This window comes from Podarcis vaucheri, assembly GCF_965113315.1.
Source record: "Podarcis vaucheri genome assembly, chromosome: 13".
Taxonomy (NCBI): Eukaryota; Metazoa; Chordata; class Lepidosauria; order Squamata; family Lacertidae; genus Podarcis; species Podarcis vaucheri.
This window is the reverse complement of record NC_138751.1, coordinates 5,441,465-5,453,839: the sequence shown is the minus strand read 5'-3', so window position 1 is coordinate 5,453,839 and position 12,375 is coordinate 5,441,465. Positions and strand designations below refer to the sequence as shown.

Here is a 12,375-nt window from a genome sequence, read left to right as displayed (position 1 = left end):
TTGTCGGCTGCCCACTCTCCACCTTAGAGCAGATTTATGCCACAAGGTGCCATAGGAAGGCACTGGACATAGTAAAAGATCCATCGCATCCTGGTCACTGTCTCTTCGAGCTCTTGCCGTCGGGACGGAGATACAGGACGATGAAGACAAGAATGAACCATCTTAAGAACAGCTTCTTCTCCAGAGCGATCTCGGCCCTGAATGGGAAGCCCGGACTTTGAAAGTCATCGAATCTCCCTTGCTGTATTATATTGTATTGTTTAATTAGTGTTTTTATGGAGCAGTCAAGTAATTTCGTTGTCCCCGAAGGGGGCAATGACAATAAAGATATTCTTATTCTTCTTATTCTTATTCTAATGGCCATCAGTAGTCCTCTCCTCCTTGAATTTATCTAATCCTCGCCATCATCATCGCCTCCTGTGGGAGGGAGTTCTGTAGTTTAATAATAATAATAATAATAATAATAATAATAATAATAATAATAGTTTTTATACCCCGCCCATCTGGCTGGGCTTCCCCAGCCACTCTGGGCAGCTCCCAACACAAAATTAAAATGCAGTAATGCACCAAACATTAAAAGCTTCCCTAAACAGAGCTGCCTTCAGATGTCTTCTAAAAGCCTGGTAGTTGTTTAACTACGCACTGCATGGAAGAGGACTTCCTTTTGCGCAAAATGTCTGAACTCTGATATTTGCTGCAGTCCCCCCACCCACCCCAAAAGCAGCACCCTCGCTTGGGAAGGCCGCTGCCCACCTTACCTTGACCAAACTCATCTCCATCTTCAGGTTGTCTCTCTCTCGGCGCATGGCCTCCAGCTCGGCCTCCAGCCGTTGAACCTCCGACTGCACCGAGGCCAGGACACGCTGGGCGTCGGACGCTTTCTGAGCTTCGCGCTGGGCCACTGCCTAGACAAGGGGTGAAGAGGAGAAGTAGGGTAGGCACTGAATAATAATAATAATAATAATAGTAATAATAATAATAACAGAAGAAAAAGGATGGCCAGACACCAAGGTTTTGCCTTGAGTATAAAGAAGAAGAGTTTGGATTTGATATCCCGCTTTATCACTCCCCTTCAGGAGTCTCAAAGCGGCTAACATTCCCCTTTCCCTTCCTCCCCACAACAAACACTCTGTGAGATGAGTGGGGCTGAGAGACTTCAGAGAAGCGTGACTGGCCCAAGGTCACCCAGCAGCTGCAGGTGGAGGAGCGGAGACACGAACCCGGTTCCCCAGATTACGTGACTACCGCTCTTAACCACTACACCACACTCCCTGCCCATCTGGCTGGGCTTCCCCAGCCACTCTGCGTGGCTTCCAACAAAATATTAAAATACAGTAACCCATCAAACATTAAAAGCTTCCCTAAAGAGGGCTGCCTTCAGATGTCTTCTAAAAGTCTGGTAGTTGTTGTTCTCTTTGACATCTGGCGAAAGAAGCTGCTGAGACTCCAAACACCCCACCACCATCTCCCCACAAAGCCTGCCTCCCAATTGCATTCCAAGCTTGCGGTGTTCTGTGCCCCCCGCGCCTCCCCCCCCATCCTCTCCCTGAGCAACAAATACCATTGAAAGCCCCGTCTGAACGGTCCCAGATTTTCAAGGGCAACTCTAAAGCAACCTGGGTTCTGCTTAAATGTGAGGGGAAGGATTCGTCCCCCTGGGGAAATCCCTTCTCATCGCTGCCCCTCCCTCCAAAAGCAAGGCTCTCAGGGTAACCTGCTCAATGGCTGCATGCAAAATAACAACATAAAATCTGCGCGGCAGCTGGATCAGTTCACTATTCGTCGCGAAGGGGGAGAGAGGCAAGACGGCTTCGCCTTCCAGCCTGTTCCCACTTGGGACTGGCCACCTGCGTATATATTGTGCAGAACTAGGAATTAGGAATTAACTCAAACAAAGCAGAGGCCAGGAGCCTCCCAGATCATCTGCCAAGGCTTTCCGCTCATCACACGGCATATTTAGACTATGACAGGTGGGAATAATCTGAATCCAGAATTATAAGGCTGATTACAGAAGAAAGAAAAGGGTGGCAGAAAAGAGTGAAGGCTTTTATTTTATTCCTAGCAAAATGGTTTCTTATGCTACTTAAAAGGTAAAGCGACCCCACGACCATTAGAGTCGTGGCTGACTCTGGGGTTGCGGTGCTCATCTCGCTTTATTGGCCGAGGGAGCTGGTGTACAGCTTCCGGGTCGTGTGGTCAGCATGACTAAGCCGCTTCTGGCGAACCAGAGCAGTGCATGGAAATGCCATTTACCTTCCCGCCGGAGTGGTACCTATTTATCTACTTGCACTTTGACGTGCTTTCGAACTGCTAGGTTGGCAGGAGCAGGAACCGAGCAATGGGAGCTCACCCCGTCACGAGGATTCAAACCGCCGACCTTCCGATCGGCAAGTCCTAGGCTCTTTGGTTTAACCCACAGCGCCACCCGCATTCCTAAGATCATCTAAATTTGCGCCATCTGTTGTTGTTTTCCCCCCTGGCAGGCCTCCTATGGCTTTAGGGATGACCCAAGAGGCAGAAATCCAACAACTGCCTTCTCTGGCGCAGTGTTTGGAAAAGCTTTACCCGATGAATCGCTGCCAGTGAAGTGGCAGAACAAGGCACACACAGAAGCCTCACTGGCAGAAACAAGGAAATCCTGAGTGGGAACAATCCTGTCTCTCCCCTTCCCACTCCTGCCCTAAGCTGCTGCCTCAGATCCCGGATCCATCTAGCGCAGCCACTGACAGGCAGCCACTCTCCAAGGTTGGAGGTAGGGGACATTCGCAACCCAACCTAGAAAGGAATGTAAGAAGTGCCTGTCTGCTGGATCAGGCCAATGGCCCACGCAGTCCACCATCCTGTTCTCACCGTGGCCAAGCCAGATGATTGTGGGATAAGCCACCAGGGACGAATCCTGGCCCTTCTGCATACAATGCAGACGGCTGGCTAGCTATTTATCTACCCAATTTGTATACAGTGGTACCTCGGGTTAAGTACTTAATTCGTTCCGGAGGTCCGTTCTTAACCTGAAACTGTTCTTAACCTGAAGCACCACTTTAGCTAATGGGGCCTCCTGCTGCTGCCACTCCGCCGGACCACGATTTCTGTTCTCATCCTGAAGCAAAGTTCTTAACCAGTGGGGCCAGTGGAATCTGTAACCTGAAGTGTATGTAACCTGAAGCGTATGTAACCCGAGGTACCACTGTACAGTGGTGCCTCGCAAGACGAAAAGAATCCGTTCTGTGATTCTCTTCGTCTAGCGGTTTTTTCGTCTTGCGAAGCAAGCCCATTGACGGATTAGCGGATTAGCGCTATTAGCGGCTTATCTGCTGATTGGATCAGCTGATAAGCGGCTTAGAAAAAGGGGGGGAAGGGAAAAAACCAGCAGGAACTCGCAAGACATTGTCGTCTTGTGAAGCAAGCCCATAGGAAATTCGTTTTGCTAAGCACCTCCAAAACGGAAAACTCTTTCATCTAGCGAGTTTTCCGTCTTGCGAGGCATTCGTCTTGTGGGCCACCACTGTACTGCCATTCATCTGAACATCACAGGGTGGTTCATGGCAACAAACCCCTCCAGGTTAAGAGACAGCATGCTGCCTCCGAAGACTAGTTGCAAGAGAACACAAGGGGGAGCAGGCTAGTATAACGACACCCTGCTTGTGGCATCTGATAGGCCACCAATAGCAACACGACGCAGGGTTAGAGAAGACCACTGGCCTAGTCTAGCAGGTGATGTTCACCTGACGCTCTGTGGTGGCAAAACAATCATTTGGGGAGTAAACGCATTGCAAGGCCTGCCTTAGCTATTAAAGGGCACAACACAGGAGTGGTAAGTCACAGGAGTCAGATGAGGGATGTTTGCTGGAATCCCGCTTCTGAGCAGCAGAATATTTTTAAAGCTTTTCTCTGAATCACTCAGGACTAGAAACCTTAAAAATTAAAGATCGCAGACAAGATGAAGGAAATAAGGGCAGCGTTTGTAAAATACTTTTCAGAATTGCATAAGAAAGGGAAGGGAAAAAATTTGTAAAATAGAGGAATATATCTTTGACTTACAAATTGCGAGACAAGGACAACTGTGACTTTAAGGAGGAATGGGAACTTTTTACAAATCATTTAAAAAGACAACAAAATGAATTGGACTCCTTGGCAGGTTTTGAATAAACATACACAAATTTGTTGGTTGACAACATGATGGATGGATAGATATGTAAGGATATGTACAATTTTATAATATGCAGAGGAAATATGTGAAGAGAAATCAGGGAGAGGAGCTGAGGGAAGTCCTTGGTGGGGGAGGGAGGGAGGAGGCAAGGGGAAATAATGTATGTGATTATATGGTTTGATGATTTGTTATGTGGAAATTGATCAATTAAAAATATTTTTTTTAAAAATTAAAAATTAAAGGGCTCCTTGAAACAGAAAAGTGAGCAAAAGCAGCAGGGGCTTTTGTGTGTGTGATTAAACCAGATCTGGAGCCATGGATATTGTTTCCTGGAGTTCTTTCCTAGTCCTGTTAACCAAGATTAGACGTGGACCCGCAGGGAACAGCTGGCCCACAGCCAAATCAGAATGAGACATCTCTACCCCACAACTCACAGACTGGGAAGGCTGCTGCCGCCGCGGCCTACGCTTTTCCTCCATAGGGTGGGGATTTCTTCCATAGGGTGGTAGTTCTTCCCAGCCTTGGGATTCCATGGCAAACAAGGCATCCCCTGCCTCTGTGCTCCGGGTAAGAGGCTATGGTTCGAAGGTGGAGCCAGAGTCAGCCCCGCCCACTAGGCAAAACAGGCCCCGCCTCTTCTGAAGGGGTTTCCTTACAGAAGGACTGTGGTCCTTCCTTGTGCTGGAATACTGCAGCTGAGCAGCCAGGTAAGAAACCCTACTGATAAAGTACTCAAAGCCCTACTTATTTTTCTACGGCAGTCCCAGAAATTTAGCTGCTCTTCTCCATATTGAGCCTGCCTGCTTGCCTGCCTGCTACAGCCTCAGTAAAAAAATGAAGGCAGGAGTCTGGAGTAGGACAGCCGGGGTGGGGCTGAGTCTTTCTGAAAGAGGGTCAAGAGAGGGTAGGAGAGATTTAAAAGGGGATAGGAATATAGGATGCTGCCTTGTCTGAGCTTATATTGTAAGCTCAGGAGGGGAGGAGCCATCCTATGCACACTGATGAGCATTGTTTAAATGATAAAAATAGTATTACCCGTGGAATTTGGTGAGAATTGCTTGCTAGCAAGTAAGCGCAGGATTGAAACCAGCTCCCTTTAAAAAAATTAAATTGTCCAAAATCGAACTACAGTGGTACCTTGGTTTACAAACTTAATCCGTTCCGGAAATCTGTTCTTAAACCAAAGCGTTCTTAAACCAAAGTGTGCTTTCCCGTACCAGCAGGGGACTCAATTTACAAACGGAACACCCTCAACAGGAAGTGGAACATGTTCTGCTTCCAAGGCAAAGTTCACAAACCAAAACATCTACTTCCAGGTTTGCAGCGTTCTTAATCCATGTTTAGGCTTATTCTCAAATTTAGGCTGAATCTCAAGTGTAGGCTTATTCTCAAGTTAACCTACTAAGTTTCCAACTCCACTCACAGTTAATAGAACTGGCACAATGCTTTTACTTTAACATTTGCTAATGCTAACGCCGATGCCAGAATGTCTGTGTTATCAATTACTGTTTCCTGTGAACGGTCACAGGCTGACCTCTCTACATCCCATTTCCTTTGGCCATGCCATTTACAATGACTGGCGACAAGAACCATGTATATATTTAAGTGCAACTATGGGTAATAACTTCAGAGGGTGTCCATGGGTTCTAGTGTAAGAAACTGCCTGCGAGGCAAAGCTTTTGATCAGGGGTCAGCAAACTTTTTCAGCAGGGGGCCGGTCCACTGCCCTCAGTCATTGTGGTGGGCCAGACTATATTCTGGGGGGGAAATAATGAACGAATTCCTATGCCCCACAAATAACCCAGAGATGCATTTTAAATAAAAGGACACATTCTACTCATGTGAAAACACCAGGCAGGCCCCACAAATAACTCAGAGATGCATTTTAAATAAAAGCACACATTTTACTCATGTGAAAACACCAGGCAGGTCCCACAAATAACTCAGAGATGCATTTGAAATAAAAGGACACATTCTACTCATGTAAAAACACACTGATTCCCAGACCATCTGTGGGCTGGATTTAGAAGGTGATTGGGCCAGATCTGGCCCCCGGGCCTTAGTTTGCCTACCCATGCTTTTGATTGTGCTCTTAAATGGGGGGAGAAACCGCCCCTGCAAGGGATTTGGAAGGCCTGGGAGGAGCCTCTCACTCTCTCACCTTCTCCTTGTCCATCTGGGAGCGGCTCTCCTCCTGCAGGACCTGCTGCTGCTGCTCCAGCTGCCTCTCGCGCTGGGCCCATGCCTTCTGCTGCTCCTCCAGCGTGGCCCGCAGGGTCTCCTGCTGCCGGCGCTCCAGGTTCCACTCCGCCTCCAGGCTGCGCACCTGCCGGCGCTCCTCCTCCAAGTCGCAAGAGAGCCTGGCCCTCTCCTCCTCCTGAGCGGGCGGAAGGGGACGGGGCGCACTTGTCAGCTCTGATGCGAGAAAGGTCTCGGCGGGTCCAATTCCTGAGCCCAGAACGATGCCCCGAGAAGGGCGTTAATGGGAGGCGCCAGGCAACTCCCTGTGGCGTTTGAGAGTCAGCAGCCTCTTGCCCCCCAAAAGTGGGGCTCTTTTCAGTTCTCATAGTGATAGGGCCAGATGATGGGGGGCAGAAAGAAGACCTGTACCTTTAATAGCAGAGTGGAAGAAGAATTTAAGCAGGTGTGGGTTGTTTTCCTCTTCTGCGCTCCAATTAAAGGGGCAGGGGCCACTGGAAAGGTGAGGGGCCACTTGGAGGCCATTCTATGCTTACTCAAAAATAAGCTCCACTGAGCCCAATGGGGCTTACTCCCTGGATTAGAGGACTGCACCCCACAGGAGCAGGGGCTTGGGAAGGTTCAGGGAAGGTGCTTCTTACCAGAGCCTCCTTCTCCTTGCAGAACTGACTGGCCGCTTGCTGCTCCTGGCTGAGGGCAGACAAGGCTTGTGTGAGGCGCTCTTCCACCTCCGAGATTTTCTACAGGAAAGAAGAGTTAGCCATTTCCCGAAGACAGAGAGGGCCCCCAGCTGCATCCTTCCTAGACCATTGTGTTTTATGATTTTCCTGATTTTGTAAGTGACCCAGAACTGGTCTGTGACCATAATAACCACCCCCAAAGATACCTTACCGGGCTTTTGGTCTGTGACCATAATAATAAAATTCTATTCTATCCTTCCTAGACCCAGGGTGATGGGTTGCTGGTTCCGTCCAGGCCTGCCTGGGACATTTCGCTGCCTGAAGCAAAAGGCAAAGTGGTGCCCCCCCCCCTTAGCCCATCCCAGAGAGAGACGTCAACCTGACTGAGAGCGAATCTCAATGGGAGAGATTCAGCAGTCCCTGAGCCTATTATTATTATTATTATTATTATTCTGATTTATAGACCTTTTATCAAAAGACCCAAGGACGGTGTACAACATTAAGAACACATTTTACGGAGCACAATGATAAAGGCATAATAAAAAGCACCATGATAAAGTACAGTGGTACCTCGGGTTACATAACCCCACCCTCTTGCTGCCCTGCTGAGATCCGTGGCCCAAAACCCCACCTCCTTCTGCTTCCCCAGCGCCTGCTCAAGCCCTTCCTTCTCCGTCTGCAGCCTGCGTAGCGTCGCCGTTCGCTCAGCCTCGTGCCGGTTCCAGCCTTCCACCACTTTGGCCAGGGTCTGTGGAAAGGAGAATGAGAGGCTCAACTGGCTGTCTTCCCTGCCCCCCCCCCCGCCCCAGCAGGGATCCAGGGGGTTCCCCAGCTGTAAAGAGATCCCTCACTCACTGGGCAGTGAGAGAGAACTGGTGTACTGTCGAAACTGTAGTCAATTTTCCGCTCTGTTCCCTGGAAGTCCATCTTTCTGGCCTGGACTCAACCACTGCTTGCTTGCTTGCTTGCAAAGGGCTTGTTCTGAACTGACCAACAAGCAGCTGGGGGCTCGATTCCATTCCAGAGGTAAATACTCAATATGAGGGTTGTTCTTGTTTCCTTTATATGCAGAGGTGACTAAAGCATTGAGACTCCAGCAAATGTACCTTTGGGACCCGTACAATGAACCTGAGAGCCCAAGCAAGGCAGGGGAATTCTCTCTGGGAAACACCCGAGATCCTTGTTCAAGCCTTGGATGCAATTGGACAGTGCTTAATTTGCTTTCGGTTGCGAGTTTGCTAATATTAATATTGTTTTGTGGATTATGAGAGCTGTAAGGCTTTGTGAATCTTATAATATGACCTTCGTTGTGGCTCTGCCATTTTGCGTATTTTTTAGCTGTTTTGTTAACAGCGTTTTATAGGAGGTCCTCATTTCGCTGGTGATTTGCAATTGCTTTACTGAGGATTCGCTAATTATTCTATAGGATCCATGTTGCAATTGTGATGCTACGTTATTGTTTGTAAGCTGGTTTGTGATATGTGCGCGAGTCGAAAGTGGCCTAGAAATAGAATGAATGAATGAATGAATGAATGGGTTATGTTGCTGCCCTGGGCGGGTGCTGCAAGTTCTGCCTTTGAAACAGCCCCAATCATCAGGCTTTACTGAAAAGAGCATTCAGGGCTGCCAGTGTGGGGAGACTTTGGTCCTCCAGACGCTGCTGAACTACAGCTCCCATCATCCCCCACTATTGGGCCGTGCTTTGCTGGGACAGGTGGGAGTTGTAGTTCAGCTGGGAGGGCCAAGGGCTCCTGCACCCCAGGGGTCAGAAGATTGTAAAGAACTGCCCTCCCTGCAGTTCCTAAGACCAGCAGCTGCTACATTTAAAAATGTTGAAAGGAGCTCTGCTAGATGAGGCCCATCGAGTCCCCCATCCTCTTCTCACCGTGGTCCACAAGCAGGACCAGAGCACACCAGCAGCAGCAGCGCTCTCCTCACCTGCACTCCCCAGTCCCTTGTATTCAGAGGCCTCCTGCCTCCATGCCCTGGGCTCCCCGTGGCTCCAGCAATGATGCTCCAACTCCAAGCCACCTGCCGCTGCTGCTGCTGCTCCTGGGCCAGCCTGTCTCTGGACATCTCGGCCACCCACCCACCACATGTCGTGTCGAAGGCTCACCTTATCCAGCTGCTCTATCATGCTGTCTTTCTTCTTGTCCGCCGAGACGGCGACGGCCAGCTGCTGCTGCAGCTCCAGGATGCGATTCTGCAAGGCGTGGATGTGCCGCTCGCAGTGCTGGGTGGGAGGAAGAGGTCAAGAGTTCAGTGGTTGCGGATTTGGGCTAGGGGAGGTAGGAAATGATTCTTGCGGAAGGGGCAACTCAAGTCCCGGCTCCTTTCCAAGAACCCCCCACTGATGTACCATTCTTCCAGGTTCTTTTTTTAAAAAATAAAATATTTTATTAAGTTTCCACAATAAAAAAAACATACAAAGACAAAGAAAATACAAAATCACACACACACAAAAACAATACAATGCAGAAATACAAACATTAAACACATCAAGAAAAGAACAAAAAACAAAAATTCTCTCTTTCTTAATTTCTCATCTTCAATTAACTTATTTTCCCGACTTCCTCACGTCTCCCATTCTTGTGTCCCTTTTTAGAAATTAATTCAGCAAATTCATATCTTGTTAATTTATCTATTGTTAATCCAATCTTACATTTTACTTTGTTGCTAAAGCCCCTGCAATTCATTTCAATGTCCTTAACATTCATAAATTTTACAATATTTCTGCAAATAAATTTTAAATTTCTTCCAATCTTCCTCCACCGCCTCCTCTCCCTGGTCTCGGATTCTGCCAGTCATTTCCGCCATTTCCATGTAGTCCATTAGTTGCATCTGCCAATTGCGATGAGAATTCTTGCTGCTGCTGTAGCATACATAAAAAAAGTTCTATCCTTCTTTAACACCGATTGGTCAACTATGCCCAGGAGGAAGGCCTCTGGTTTCTTCGGGAAAGTATATTTAAATACCTTTTTCAGTTCATTATATATCATTTCCCAGAAGGCCTTGATCCTTGGGCACGTCCACCAAAGGTGAAAGAATGTACATTCTTCCAGGTTCTCCCCCCATCTCTCCCCCCCCCCCACACACACACCCAGTCCTGAGCGATGGAAACTTTGATATCAGTCGAACCCCTAACAGCTAAAATGAAAGATGAAGATTTCCGGGACCTGAGCTAGTCCTGGGGATTATTCAGGAGGCCATGCCTTACTTCTGCCCTGTTTATATCCTCTTATAAATACAGGTGTTCAGTCGCTGCTTCTCTCCTGCACCCTGCTCAGTGGAAGCGGAGTTCTCCTCTGTCTCCAAGAGCAGAATAAGTCCCCTCTGCGGCAGACAGAAGCAAGCCTTGCTCTGCCCGGTTTGCATGAGCAAACCGTTTGGAAGGAAACAGTCTCCCCCATCCCACCCCCCCAGACTTGGCTGTCTTGTGTTAGCCTAGGGCAGCAGGGAGGACTCTTTGGCCTGTGAATCTGATGAGACCCACCAGGCCTCCCTATTTCGTCCAGCTGCTCCCACCTGATCATAGAATCATAGAATCCTAGAGTTGGAAGAGACCACAAGGGCCATCGAGTCCAAGCCCCTGCCAAGCAGGAAACACCATCAGAGCACTCCTGACATATGGTTGTCAAGCCTCTGCTTAAAGACCTCCAAAGGAGGAGACTCCACCACACTCCTTGGCAGCAAATTCCACTGTCAAACAGCTCTTACTGTCAGGAAGTTCTTCCTAATGTTTAGGTGGAATCTTCTTTCTTGTAGTTTGGATCCATTGCTCCGTGTCCACTTCTCTGGAGCAGCAGAAAACAACCTTTCTCCCTCCTCTATGTGACATCCTTTTATATATTTGAACATGGCTATCATATCACCCCTTAAACTCCTCTTCTCCAGGCTAAACATGCCCAGCTCCCTTAGCCGTTCCTCATAAGGCATCGTTTCCAGGCCTTTGACCATTTTGGTTGCCCTCCTCTGGACACGTTCCAGTTTGTCAGTGTCCTTCTTGAACTGTGGTGCCCAGAACTGGACACAGGACTCCAGGTGAGGTCTGACCAGAGCAGAATACAGTGGCACTATTACTTCCCTTGATCTAGATGCTATACTCCTATTGATGCAGCCCAGAATTGCATTGGCTTTTTTAGCTGCCGCGTCACACCTGATGTCAGGTGCGGGGCAGGTGAAGACCTGGCTTGGCCATGGGGGCGTTTCCAGGCACCACTGATCAGCTGATCTGCGGCACAGGGCTTTGCAAGAGGTGACAGTCAGCTGATTGACCAGAGCTTTGTAGGCTGTACCTTTGCCCATCATGCTGGGCCAAACCGGGGGGGGGGAGGACTAGTGATCTGGCCAGTGGCCAGACCTTGTTGCCCACATCTGGGTCCAGTGGCTGTTAATGGGGATGAGCATCAGGGAACACTTCATGCCAGTTCCCAGAAACTCCCCCCCCCCCCAATACAGATAAGCATAATCAGTATTTAAAGCAATCATAATAATTCAGCAAAACAATAGACTTGCAGCTCAGCTACCAAACAAAACATTTTATTTTTTTTAGTGTTTATATTATTAACTTGTAAGATATGGATTTGTTGTTTTTTTTTAAGTTGTTGCTTTTTTAGTTTTTCAAATGTTGGTTTTTGTGCGTTGTTATTTTTCGATATTTTTCATGTTGTTGTTATGTGGGAAATACTAATAAAATTTATTTGATTAAAAAAAAAAAGATTTGCAGCTGAGCTATCTATGACTTGGCAGCAGATCCATCTTCAGCAGTACTACAGCTATAGCACTCGTAGCAGATCAATCCCCTGTAAAAAAAAACCCAAAAAACCACAGGAGAATAAAAATGTGTTTAATTGGGCTTGGAAGAGAGCCAGCGATAGTATCACTTGCATCTCAGCGCGGACCTGCCCATCTGTTACGATATTAGTCAGTGGCCCTCAAGCCCCACTGAGGGGGCTTCTTGGGCTAGGGAGCCTTGAATCAGGAAGGCTTTCCCAAGGCAGACCTGTCCGGGCCCGATTCATATGACTTTTCAGTGTCACAATATACTCCCAGGCCTCGTTAAACTGGGACTGGAGTTGCTTTTAGCCAGCCGGACGTCCGTTGAGATGTTGCACCTGCTTCTACCAAAAGCGCCTTCCTGCAGTACCGCTGCAAGTTGCCACGTCCCAGCGAGTAGTCCGTTCTCCTCCCACCCAGACACACTTATCACAACGCTGTGTTACAGGCAGTGTTTGTAGCAGAGGGACTGGCATCCCTGCCTGTCATGCTGTGGACCTGAGTCTGATTCCTAGGTTGGCCGGGCACTTCTTGGGGGGGGGGCCATAGCTGAACGGTGGGGCACCTGTTTTG

At 48.4% G+C, this 12,375-nt stretch overlaps 1 protein-coding gene across 2 annotated transcripts in view; it reads right to left on the bottom strand.

Annotated features, from left to right (window-relative positions):
• Positions 1–12,375, bottom strand: part of CNTROB (centrobin, centriole duplication and spindle assembly protein) — a 36,281-nt gene that overhangs the window by 15,134 nt on the left and 8,772 nt on the right. For both annotated transcript variants that reach the window (XM_082197554.1, XM_082197555.1), the window contains exons 5-9: positions 9,143–9,259; positions 7,658–7,774; positions 6,988–7,086; positions 6,309–6,524; positions 759–905 (exon numbers count right to left, since the gene is read on the bottom strand). In XM_082197554.1, the coding sequence (XP_082053680.1) occupies positions 759–905; positions 6,309–6,524; positions 6,988–7,086; positions 7,658–7,774; positions 9,143–9,259 (696 nt within the window). The remainder of the gene's footprint in view (positions 1–758; positions 906–6,308; positions 6,525–6,987; positions 7,087–7,657; positions 7,775–9,142; positions 9,260–12,375) is intronic.